This window comes from Hyperoodon ampullatus (genome assembly GCF_949752795.1).
Source record: "Hyperoodon ampullatus genome assembly, chromosome: 19".
Lineage (NCBI taxonomy): Eukaryota > Metazoa > Chordata > Mammalia > Artiodactyla > Ziphiidae > Hyperoodon > Hyperoodon ampullatus.
The window spans coordinates 53,874,975-53,888,043 of record NC_136932.1 but is presented as its reverse complement, the minus strand read 5'-3'; the positions used below and the strand labels follow the sequence as shown (position 1 = coordinate 53,888,043).

Below are 13,069 nucleotides of genomic sequence, written 5' to 3'. Positions count from 1 at the left end.
TTTTTTTTTTTGCGGCTTCTCACTGCTGTGGCCTCTCCCGTTGCGGAGCACAGGCTCCGGACGCACAGGTTCAGTGGCCATGGCTCACGGGCCCAGCCGCTCCGCGGCATGTGGGATCTTCCCAGACTGGGGCAGGAACCCGTGTCCCCTGCATCGGCAGGCGGACTCTCAACCACTGTGCCACCAGGGAAGCCCATTAATGTGATTTTTAAAATGAGATATTTTTTGTTCTTTATGAAATAACTGCACCTTAACATGAATTTTTCTTAAGGGCCTCATTTTAAGTATACCCACAACTATGACTAGAATGGAAAGTTTTACTTTTTTTAAAGCAGTATTTTCTTGATTTGCTTCGCCTATAGTTGGATAGAGCAATATTACTTCCTCTTTGGTAAGCTGTATACTATTTAGATTATGACTGTGACGTTTTCCTTTTAGCATTTTCAGCTGTCCCAGTAAGTCACACACAAGTGATGCAGATTCTAGAACACTTGACTCTACTCTCTGCCAGTGAACTTATACCATATGCAGAAGTATTAACATCCAATATGAATCAGCTGTTGAATTCAGGGGTTCCGAGGCGAATTCTTCAAACGGTCAATAAACTGTGGATGGTTCTTAATACTGTGATGCCTAGAAGGTAATTTCAGTGTATTGTTACATGTAATAGATAAGTGTATAGCAGTGATTGTATACAATAACCTAAACTTAAATGTTGAAAAAAATTGTTAAAAAAAACGTTTTGACAATATAAATCCTTTCTGAAGACCACTAATTAAAGAGTTGTTATAACTTTAAGGAAAAGAATAAACTCTATCTTAAGAAACAGAGAGAAACCTTCAAGAATTTCCAACTTGAGAAATTTCTTTAAAAGGGGGTTCTCATGTAGAGTCATCTGTGGCTAATTGTGATTTAGATTACCATTGTGTCTTGCATCATTGCAGTGGCTCCAAATTTTGCTGTACATTAAAATCACCTCGAGAGTTTTTAAAATTCCTGATCCCCAAGTTGTAACCCATGCCAATTAAATCAGAGTGGAACGCTGGATTCAGTATTTTGTCTTTAGTCAGATGGGTCTCTGCTGTTCCATAGATGGCATAAAAAACACTTGGTCTGATCTAGAAACAAATACTGGTCTGGACTTACCTGAGATTCTGATTCAGTAGGTCTGGGAATGTTTATACTTTTTTTTTTTTTTTTTTTTTGCGGTACGCGGGCCTCTAACTGTTGTGGCCTCTCCCGTTGCGGAGCACAGGCTCCGGACGCGCAGGCTCAGCGGCCATGGCTCACGGGCCCAGCCGCTCCGCGGCATGTGGGATCCTCCTGGACCGGGGCACGAACCCATGTCCCCTGCATCGGCAGGCGGACTCTCAACCACTGCGCCACCAGGGAAGCCCCGGAATATTTATACTTTTTAAGTTTGATTTTTACTTATATCAAATTAATGAATGCACGTAAGTTAAATAGTGTATAAGGTCTGCCCCCACCTTCCCATTTTAGACTATTGATCCTCAGAGACAATTATTCTCAGCTCCTTTATCTTTTAATTCTGGCATTTATGTCCCACCATGTATCTCAATCATATGCTTGTAATTACTATGATTTCCTGACTTTCCAATTTAGAAATTATCTTTTGACTTCCTACAAAATCCTTCATACAAGATGAAGATTTAGCACTCTTACTTGCTTCCCCTGTGAGTCCCTCTTCTTTCATATATTCTCCCTTCCTCCATTTCTCCCAACACAGTTATATCAGAATTTTTGGTTAAAGAAATATTCAGTGTGCATATTATTATGACTACATAAGTGTTATTTATAGCTGATGTATATGACATCCTTTGATTACAATTTCTCTCTTAAACAACTGCCCTCCTTCATACTCCATATACAAACCCTGAGTTGTTTGCCTCTTTTCCATTTGTTCAGGTTTTTTTTTTTTTTTTTTTTTTTTTTTGTGGTACGTGGGCCTCTCACTGTTGTGGCCTCTCCTGTTGCGGAGCACAGGCTCAGGACGCACAGACCCAGCGGCCATGGCTCACGGGCCCAGCCGCTCCGCGGCATATGGGATCTTCCCGGACTGGGGCACGAACCTGTGTCCCTTGCATCGGCAGGCGGACTCTCAACCACTGTGCCACCAGGGAAGCCCTTGTTTTTTTGTTTTTTTTTTCTGGTATGCGGGCCTCTCACTGTTGTGGCCTCTCCCATTGCAGAGCACAGGCTCTGGACGTGCAGGCTCAGCAGCCATGGCTCACGGGCCGAGCTGCTCCGCGGTATGTGGGATCTTCCCAGACCGGGGCACGAACCCGTGTCCCCTGCATCCGCAGGCGGACTCTCAACCACTGTGCCACCAGGGAAGCCCCCTTGTTTTTTTTGTATCAATAACCAATTCACTCTCAAACTTTATTATTGAGTGGAAATTTACATTAGTTGTTAACACATCAGGTAACATATTAGTAACATTTTTCACTGGAAACCTTCCTTTCAGATCTTTCCACCCTTATGTTTCAATCTGGGACATTCACAGTAGCCATCTGGAATTGCTTTGTCTCTTGGTTTGAGTCCATGTTTTTGTCTTTCTTGATTTAGTTCCTTATTTAAGTGAGTGTAACTAACGCTCAAGTTGCTTCCTGGGAAAGGTGTTTGGGAAATTTATTTTTTTTGAAGCTTTCATATGTGAAAAGGTTTTTATTCTTCCCCTCACATGTGATTGATATTAGGCTAGGTGTAGAATTCTAGCTTATTTTTCCTTTTAGCAATTTGAAAGCTTTATTCTATTGAAGTAATTAGAGCTTTCCTGATTGCTTTTGAGTAATCTAATCTTATACCAATTCCCAATCCTTTGTATGTGACCATTGTTTTTTCTCTTAAAGGTTTTAGGTTCTTTTTCATTGTTTCTGAAATTTCATGATGATACATTTTGGTTTGGGTCTTTTTTAATTCATGGTGCTGGGCACTTGGTTGGCCTTTTTTTTTGTCCGGGGACTAATGCTGCTGTCTTCACTTCTAGGACAGTTTCTTGTATTTTTTTTTTCTTCAGTAATTTCTTTCCCTCTGTTTTCTGGAATTTTTTGCAATTTGGATTTTAAACCTCTTGAACTTACTCTGATTTTCTCCTTCTTTCTCCTCTATTTTTAAATTTTTATGTACATTTTCTGGATATTTCCTCTGTTGTCTTCTCTGATCTTTCCTTTGAATTTAAAATATTTCTGTTACAGTCTTAATCTCTAAGAGCTCTTTCTTATCTGAGAATCTATAAATGCCTCCTATTCTTGTTTCATATACGAAATATTCTATCCTTTAAGGAAATTAATTATAGGTTTAAGATTTTTTTTCTTCTCATCTCTATATTCTCTGTTTCTTTGGCATTCCTTTCTGTTTGTATATTTTAATCTTTTTCAAAGTAGAAACTTTCTTTAAATGTCTGATGATTGTTGGCTATCCACTCATTTAAGAGTGTGCAAGCTCTGTGTGTGAGGTGGGGTTGGTGGACTCCTGGGCTTCACTGTAAGAGGTCAGATACCCTACATATTGGCATATTCTTCAGTAATTCTGATGTGTAGTCAGGTTAGTAACCACTTTTATAGTCTATTGATGTTTAATCTCAAAGTGGCATCTCATATTTAGATTCTGTGATGATAAATGTAGAACAATAATTTATGGGGCCAGTTACAGTTTCAAAGTGCTTTGGTGGATATCATTTCATTTATAGGTATTATATTCATATTTTACAGAGGAGGAAACAGTTCAGAGAGGCTCCATGACTTATACAGAGTCATATAGCAAGTATGGTATAACTGAGGTTTTAATTCAAATTCTGATTTTATATGCCATGATTATTCCCTTACAACTGTGAAGATTTTTGAAACTACTTTTGTTTATTGTTTTATCTTCATTTGTTTTAGAAACATAATAATAGGTTAGATTTCTATAGTTTTTAATTTTTCCAAGTTCATTTACACCTGTTCTCTAATTTTTTTCCTGACTATATCTTTCTAAGATAAAAGGAACTGGATGGTGGCTACAGGTTTCAATTATGATATAGCTGTTTTTGAACATATGATTATTTTCTCATCAGGCTGTGGGTAATGACAGTTAATGCACTTCAACCGTCAATAAAGTTTGTACGACAGCAAAAGTATACTCAGAATGATCTGATGATAGATCCTCTCATTGTGCTAAGATGTGATCAGAGGGTGTACAGGTATGTGTCATTTGAGTTCATTTTTACTATAGAGTTATGCTTTTGGAGAGTCAAAGGAAATTGAAGAAATTCAGTTTAAACTTATATCTTCGTGTTCTTGCAGGTAACTTGGCCGTATGACCTGTGAGGTTTTTGGTTGTCTATATTCATGAACTTCAGTTTAATATGTGATTAATAAACCTAGTCTTAACAAGATGTCATCTTTGGATTTGGCAGCCCTCAATAGAGGCTGTTCTTTCTCTCAGAGTCAAGATAGTGAAAAATGATACCATTTCTCATATCATTGTTGAAAAAAGCTTTTAAAAAACTGGTTTATTATGAATCATTATGTGCATTAAAATTGTGATCCTTTTGGAATCCTTAATTGTGATGTTAGCTTTATTGATTCCACATTTGTCTATACTTCCTTGCCAATTGCTTAACTTAATCAGTTGCTTTGAAGTAGCTTCACCTCAAGAGGTGGGATTAATTAATTCACATCATTAATATTTGAATTTCTAGTTGCTAAGCTAAATAGTAACAAAGATATACAAGTTGAGGGGTCTGCCTTTAAAGTGATTATCACTTGTATCGGGAAATAAGATAAATACCTGAAAAGTTAAATAATATGGTCATATGCAGATGAATGGTACAGTAAATGAATGGTGTTAAAAGTTTCAGGAGGAAGTGAGACTTGAGTAGTATTTTGAAGTGTAGAAATAGGGTTTAGATGAACAGATACTGTAATGATGGGGCGTAAGAGGTCAAAGAAGGTATTGTGAGAAAAAGAATAGTGTGAGCAAAAGTGTAAAAGCAAGAGTGAAAAAGGCTTGAGTGGAAGGCTTAGTTTTTGAGAACACACTTTAGAGTTGGAATGTTAGGTTAAGGTCAGGCTATGGAGGGCTTTGAATGTTAGGCTGAGGAGGTCATTTAGGTGGTAACTTACAAAGAGAAGGTCACACTAGATAGTTCACAGGGGAAAGAAACTGGAGTAAAGAAGACTAACTAGGAGACAGTAATATACTCATCTGTCTTTAACCCTGGGGATGAAATTCTTGAAGTGGCAAAATCTGCAGAATCAGCCAAATATGGTTTGGTGAGATCAAGGTCTCAGAGGGAAGAGGAATCAGAAGAATAAACAGTATAAATGACATTAAGTATCTATTTAATAAAAAGAAAACAGTAAATAACACTTCTAGAGAAGAGCCATTTCTAAAACAATTTATCAGTGTTAAAAATCCACTTAAGTAGGTAACCTTTCACCTAAATCACCCGCAGTTGTTCAGGAGGCTGTTAAATTATGCTATCATAATGTATGAAATGTTTTTGTAGCCTAGATCTTTCACTTAACAACTTGTGAACCTTTTCTCATGTTAATAGATCTTCTTATGTTAATTGGCTACGTAGTATTCCACATAGATATGCTATGCTTAATTCAGTTCCCTATTGTTGGATATTTTGTTTATTTCCATTTTTTGTTATTATTGATAGTGCTGTGGTAACTATTGTGTACTGAGTATTTCCTTAGAAATGATTCTTAAAAATGGAATTATTGAGGCAAAAGGAACATGCTCATTTTTAAGTCCTTTGATTCATGTTTTCATTCTGCCACTCAGAATGGCTGAACCTATTTACATTCCTATAGTGATGTTTGATATTGTACACTTTCCTACACAGTTTTATATAATTTTTCCAATTTGGTTAAGTGAAAAATCGATTCCCATTTTAATTTATATTTTTCTTAGATTGAATATTTTAATATACTTATTGGTTATTGGTATTTCTTCTTTACATTTAGCCTAGTTTTCTATTAGAATGCTTACCTTTTTTGATTTAAAGAGCTCTTTATGTATAAAGGATATCAGCTTTTTGTATATAGAGTGCAGTTTTTTCTTTTATTGTTCTATTGTTTTGCCTTTAATTTCGTTTTTTAAAATTTGATTTTTTCTAAGTGATCATTTAGGTGGTTTTTAAAAATGTCAAACAATATGAAAAGATATGACATTTTGGATTTGCTTTGAACTAACCAGTGGTGATGGTGGGAAAGTGGATGGTGGGGTGTGGGTGAAATAAGACTAGCGATGTGTCGATAACTTTTGCTGCTGGGTGATGAGTTCTTAGAGGTTCATTATAATATTCCCTTTTTTATGTGTGCATGAAAGTTTTCATTATATACATTAATAAGTGCACAAACAAGATTAACAAGGAAAAGGTGTACAGTGAAAAGTCTTGTTCTCTCATATCTACACTGCTGCCATTTTTAAAGCAAAGTTCCTCTTTGAACTATTGACCAGTCTCAGTTCCATCTCCAGAGGAAACTTTATTGTCATAATGGTGTGTATGTAGCTTCACTTTCTATGTATTTACAAATTTATAAACAAATATTTACTTTTTTGTTTTGGGTGGTATTAAAAAACGTAAGTGGTTTTTGGTAGGCTCTATTTTGTTCTTTTTTTAAAAAAACTTACCATTTTGAACATGTTTTCCATATTAGTATGCATAGTTCCATCTCATTGTTTTAACTGCTATGTAGTATTCCATATATACAGGCCTCTACAAACTCTGATTCAGAATGTCTGGTGGAGTTTAGGATTTTTTTTTTAAATAAATACTCCAGGTGATTCTTATCTTCAGTTTTGGGAATATTGCCATGGTTTATTTAACCATTGACATGTTTTTTTTTTCCACTATTAATACATGCATGTTTACTGTAGAAAATTTGAACATTTCAGAAAAAGTATTGACATTTCCAGTGTTTCACAGTTAAAACCAAAGCTGTGCTGCCTGTTTATGCGCACGTACTCAGTCTGTGATAGGCTGGGAAGTGGCATTGTCAGGTTTTTCTAAGGGCTTGGCTTTTAATATTTTAGTGGTTACTGATTTATCTTTTTTGGTTTCCTTTTTTTACATTTAATTCTTATATCTATTATCTCATTTAAATTTAATTTATAACAATTTTTGAGGAATGAATAACTGTATTCATTTTTTGTTTTGTTTTGACTGTGCTGTGGGGCATGCGGGATCTTAGTTCCCTGACCAGGGCTCAAAACCCATGCCCCCTGCATTGGGAGAGTGGAGTCTTAACCACTGGACCACCAGGGAAGTCCCTAGACTATTTGTCTTTGAGGACAGCTGCCTTGCAGGCTCATATCTAAGAGATTTAATGGTAGTGCCATTTTTTTGTAAAAAGGAATGCCTTTTTTCTAGGGTATATATTATATTTGATTTTAGTTGATAAGATGAAATAGATAATACTATTCATACAGTCTTGAAATACAGAGAATTATATATATATTAAGCTTTCATTTTTGAGAATGAATATTTTGGTGGGTAAAGTGTTAACTTTTCTACTCTTCTAATGTTTTCAGGTACTGTTCAGGTTTTTCTAATTATTCAAATTGATTGACCATGTTCTGACTAACTTATAAATTTATATTTTTTCTCACATATTTTTCTTTTCTTTCTGTGTTTAGATGCCCCCCACTGATGGATATTACTCTACATATGTTGAATGGATATCTTCTGGCATCCAAAGCCTACCTTAGTGCTCATCTGAAGGAAACAGCCGAGCAAGATAGGCTTTCTCAGAATAATACAATAGGTTTAGTTGGACAGACTGATGGCCCAGAAGTTACCAGAGAGGAATTGAAAAATGCATTACTGGCTGCTCAGGTAATAAAGTAAAATTTAGTCAAAAAGGCCAAGGGCTTTCCTGTTAATATAATCAGTTAAATAGATGGCTTCTATATACAATGGTGACATATTATACATTCCTTTTATTACAGAAGGTATATTATAATGGTGTTACCTTTGCTTCTGAATTATTAAAATCAGGAATAATCTTCATGGCTTTATTTAATAGCCATTTTAGTGAGATTTATATTTTAACAAAATATAAGACTTTTGTTTCTTAAAATCAAATGGTGGAAAAAAATCAAATGGTGGAGACAGACAAGAAGTGTGTGTGTGTGTGTGTGTGTGTGTGTATATATATATATATATATATATATATATATATATATATAAAATAAAATATCAGGCAGTGATAAATACTATAACAACACAAGTAGTTAAAGTTTATATTTAGAAAAGTTTTATAACAATATAGAATTTACTGCAGACTTAGGTAGTAATTTTTGACTAATGCAGGACATGTGAGATGATTGAATGTTAAGCAGTTTGAGGTCTTCAAAGTAGAAATGTTTTCTTAGTTTGAAATATATTTTCTGAAATCTTTTCATTGGCAATAAGGGGAATTAGAGTGATAATATAGGTCCACAATCCCTTATCTGTAATACAGAAATCCAAAAAGCTGTGAAAACTGTGGCATTTTTTTTTGGTAATTCACTTGGCAGAAAAACCTGACCTGATGTGACCTCGTTTGTGTTAAAACTTGACCTGAATTGATGTGAAACTACTTATGGCCTTTATCCCACTTAATGTGAATGTTGGTATGTTTTGTTGCAGAAATATTAATACATTTGATTACAATGTACTGCCTTAGTCTCTGCTGGAGGTGTTATATAATATTACAGAAAAAAAAATCTGAGTTCTAAAATAAATCTGACCCTCAGTGTTTCAGATAAGGGATTCATGATGGTAATAGCTACCATTTATATAATGCTTATTATATGGTGGGTGCTATTCTGAGTATTTTATGTATATTAACTCATTTACTCTTTACAACCAACCTATGAGGTATGGAGTATTATCTCCATTTTTACAGGTTAGGAAAATGAGATCCAGAGAGGTTAAGTGACTTGCTCAAGGTTATACATTTAGTAAGTGGGGAAGCTGGGATTCAAGCTTGGGGAGGCTGGCTCCAGAGTCTATAAAAAAAAAAACAACATAAAACAGTAACAACCCAAACCCCATCAAGAATGATTATAAACTAAAGTTTACTTTATAAATGATTAATGTAAGGTAACCTTAGTTTATAATTAAGTTATTAAACAGGTAGATGGAGTAATTGTTTTCTTCTATCCCAGGCAGTGGCAGTCTTTCAGAGATGCATGTTATGTATTCATTTTCTTTTTCCTTCTTCCTGCTAGATGCGAGTGATTATAGCTCTCCTTTATAGGCAGGGGCATTAAGTAGATCACCCCTCAAGAAACTACTTTTCTATGAAATGGCACTCAAGCTTGTAGACTGAGCAATAATGAGTTGTACAGTTGGAATGGATGGTAAGGCAGAATCTTTCCAGAGCCTATCTTCAAATTAAAAGGAAAAAGAGCTTTGGGGAGTGACTTTTAGGCATTAATTATTAACCACCATCTTCAGAGGTGAGAAAAAGAGGGGAATACAAGATAGGATCCTGGGAGAAGTAGGAATTTAAGAGGAAGGAAAGGAGATTCCAGTAGAAGTCATTTTTTGCCCTAGGGCCTGTTTTGGATGACACTGAATTAGAATACTCTTGTAGTAGATGTTCTTAAACTCGAGCTCATGTATCTGCCTTAGAGATGTGTGACCACTCTGAAATTATGCCATATGTTGCTTTGTTTACATATGTTAATTTTTATGCTGAGAGGGTATACAGTTTTCTTCAGATTCTGAAAAGGGTTCATGGTCCTAAAAAAGATGAGAACCACTGGCCTATAGATTGTTCACTTTTTCTCTTAGAAGTACCTCTTTGCTTTCTGTTTTTTAAAGAAACAGTTATTTTTATCACATGTGTTCATGTGAAAACAAAATCAGATTTGGTTTTCAAACAAACTTCTCAGAAACTTCTTAAATTCACTGTTTTATTTGCTTGTAGGATAGTGCAGCTGTCCAGATTCTCTTGGAGATTTGCTTGCCTACTGAAGATGAGAAGGCAAAGCGTGTCAATCCAGACAGCTTGCTAAGGAATGTTCAAAGCGTTATTACTGCCAGCACTCCAACTACAGGAATGGAGGAAGGAGAAGACAATTTGCTCTGTAACCTTCGAGAAGTTCAGTGCCTTATCTGTTGTCTGTTGCACCAAATGTACATTGCGGATCCCAACATTGCTAAGCTTGTTCACTTTCAGGTCTGGTTTCAAAGAATGATTCTTTATGGTTGAACTTTATTTGCGGGGTAGTTTTGAAGTACTAAATTAATAGGAATCATTTAGAAACTGGAGGTCATGCAAATGATCATGGTCCTTTGCAATATGGAGAAAAATCCAGATTTTTAAAATTTGATTTCAGCCTAATAAAGTGTTCATATAATTTATTTGTATTTTAGTGCATCAGAGAGGTGAAATGCCAGGAAACATGTAGGGCATTGTAGGCTTCTGAGCAACTGTTACATAAAGGAAGTGAAACCTTCCTTTATATTTTTATCTGTATTTGACTTGCAGCTATTTTATTTCTAACTTTTCCCCCCTTTCTTGTTGAGATAGGGTTATCCCTGTGAACTTTTGCCTCTGACAGTCGCAGGTATTCCATCTATGCACATCTGTCTGGATTTCATACCTGAGCTTATTGCACAGCCAGAACTTGAAAAACAGGTAATAAGCATTTTGAAACTTTAGGAGAATTTTGATCTCCCTCTAATCTTGCTAGTTATATAAAACATTTTACAATTTTTAATACTTAAAGACCTTCTTCAGAAACATGTAATATTTGGATTTTGTGTTACAGATATTTGCTATCCAGTTGCTTTCTCACTTGTGTATCCAGTATGCATTACCAAAGTCACTCAGTGTGGCTCGCTTAGCTGTCAATGTCATGGGAACTCTGCTAACAGGTGTGTAGCCAACCGACATCAATAACAAAAATTTCTAACATAAAGTAGTACATATTTTTTCTGAATTTAGTGACACCATGTTTTCTGTGTCACTAATAGTTATGCCATCTTTTGAATTATTCTTTTTGAAAATTTTCCTACAACAAATGTGATGTATAGTGTAGAGGAGATGAGTAGGTAGGCAAGTTGTATCTTTCATTTTTGTGAATGACTGTATACAGATTTATAGTAAATATACTAAGCATTCCACATTTTACAAATGGAAATCAAGTCTACCTTCTGAATATAATTATGTCAATCGAAAACAAGTTACAATCTATTACAAATGCTTAGAATTCCAGAAAAATATAATCATCTGTATAAATAAGAGATAAATATATAAGTTGTTTCCTTAAGTTCTAAAACATACCCTAACATTTTAACCACCTTCTAGGTTGTTAAGTAAAATGGTATGAAAATAAACTAAAAGATATGAACTATAATTCAACCTTTAAAAGTTATGGCTTAGTCAATTTCATATTCTTTCCCAGTGCTCCCATAATAATAATCTATTCATTTATCTTTCCATCGTATTCACTTCATGTTGTAATTATTTGCAGTGGTTAAGATCTTACACTGCCTGAGTTCTATCCCAACTCTACTGCTAACTGGAGTTGAAGAAGCTTCTTAATCTCTCTAAGGTTTATTTAAGAGTTTCCTCATATATTAAATAGGTATTATAGAAATACTTTTTTCATTCATAAGATTGTGAGAATTAAATGAAACAATGCATGCAGTGCACCTATCACAGTGTTTGGACATAAGCATTTATGTGTTGGATGATGGCTGACTACTAGATTATGAGCTCCCTGAAGGCAGGGGCTGGCCGTGTCTTAGAAAACTTAGTATCCTCAGCACAGGGCATGGTGCTTAGTATATTGTATAGGTCATGTATGTTGAATTTGTGTCTGTAAAATGAAAAATTCTGTTTTATTTCTTTCTAACAGTTTTAACACAGGCTAAGCGATATGCTTTTTTCATGCCAACTCTGCCAAGTTTGGTCTCTTTTTGTCGAGCATTTCCTCCACTGTATGAGGATATTATGTCTTTGTTGATCCAAATAGGGCAAGTCTGTGCCTCTGATGTTGCCACTCAGACAAGAGACATCGATCCGATTATTACGCGTAAGTAGTAACTTATTTTCAAGAGTTGTTTTAATATCTCAAACAGAAAGGCCCAAATCCTTTCCAGATTTCTTGCCTTATTTATTTTTCCTTATGTTTTTAGGCCTTCAACAAATAAAGGAGAAACCAAGTGGATGGTCTGGAATCTGTAAAGATCCATCTTACAAAAATGGACCTAGGGACACGGGAAGCATGGATCCTGATGTACAGCTCTGTCATTGTATTGAAAGCACAATAATTGAAATAATAAACATGAGTGTTAGTGGAATTTAAAAAAAAAAAAAAAAACTTAAAACAAAAAAATGAAGCTGTTTTGCTGCATATACCCAACATGAATTTGCATCTTATAACAACTAAACTGAATGGGAACAGTAACGTCTTGGAATCACCAAAACGATTCAATTCAACATGAATACAATTTAGAACTCTCTTGAGAATTATGCTTGCTTGTATTTGATTGGCAGTTCTTTGGATCTACTTTGCTGGTATGTTTTTTGTAGCAGCTGAGCTTTTTCTGTTGGGAGCACATTTAAGAAACTCATTACTGGAAAGTGAATATGGCCTTGTATTAAGCTTTTGAAGTGAAGAAAAACTGCCATGCCTTTGATTTTATTTCTTATAAAAATAAGTCTGTGGGTAGCCCTAGTATTTACCTGTCAGCTAGTAACAGGGTATATTGATGCAATGATGAGAGGGAGAAAAAGGGAAGGGAGAATTCAGGAAAAATTAGTTTAGATACCCAAATATAAACCTCTAAAACTTGCAATGCAAGTAAGAGTAATGCAAGATGGAATTCCTTTTCTCAAGAAATAGTATTGAGAAGGCTTTAAAAAAGGCAAATAGCTTTTTGTGAATGATTTTCATGGAATTACAGATGAAGATTTTAAGATTTTACATATTTGCTTCAATTTTTACTAATATATGAAGCCATATGTTTAAAGAGATACTTGAATAATTTGGAATTTTAAGATACTGGTTTAAAAGTGTTTACAGAAACATCTTTGTGCAGAGAAGAACC

The 13,069-nt window shown here is 35.0% G+C and overlaps 1 protein-coding gene across 1 annotated transcript in view; it reads left to right on the top strand.

The window, feature by feature from the left end:
* Positions 1-12,381, top strand: part of INTS2 (integrator complex subunit 2) — a 50,399-nt gene extending 38,018 nt beyond the window's left edge. Inside the window, exons 17-24 of the mRNA XM_079726203.1 lie at positions 439-640; positions 4,076-4,201; positions 7,654-7,852; positions 9,936-10,187; positions 10,542-10,649; positions 10,783-10,888; positions 11,875-12,051; positions 12,155-12,381. Coding sequence (XP_079582329.1) covers positions 439-640; positions 4,076-4,201; positions 7,654-7,852; positions 9,936-10,187; positions 10,542-10,649; positions 10,783-10,888; positions 11,875-12,051; positions 12,155-12,324 — 1,340 coding nt within the window. The 3' untranslated portion in view covers positions 12,325-12,381. The remainder of the gene's footprint in view (positions 1-438; positions 641-4,075; positions 4,202-7,653; positions 7,853-9,935; positions 10,188-10,541; positions 10,650-10,782; positions 10,889-11,874; positions 12,052-12,154) is intronic.
* Positions 12,382-13,069: the final 688 nt, after the last annotated feature.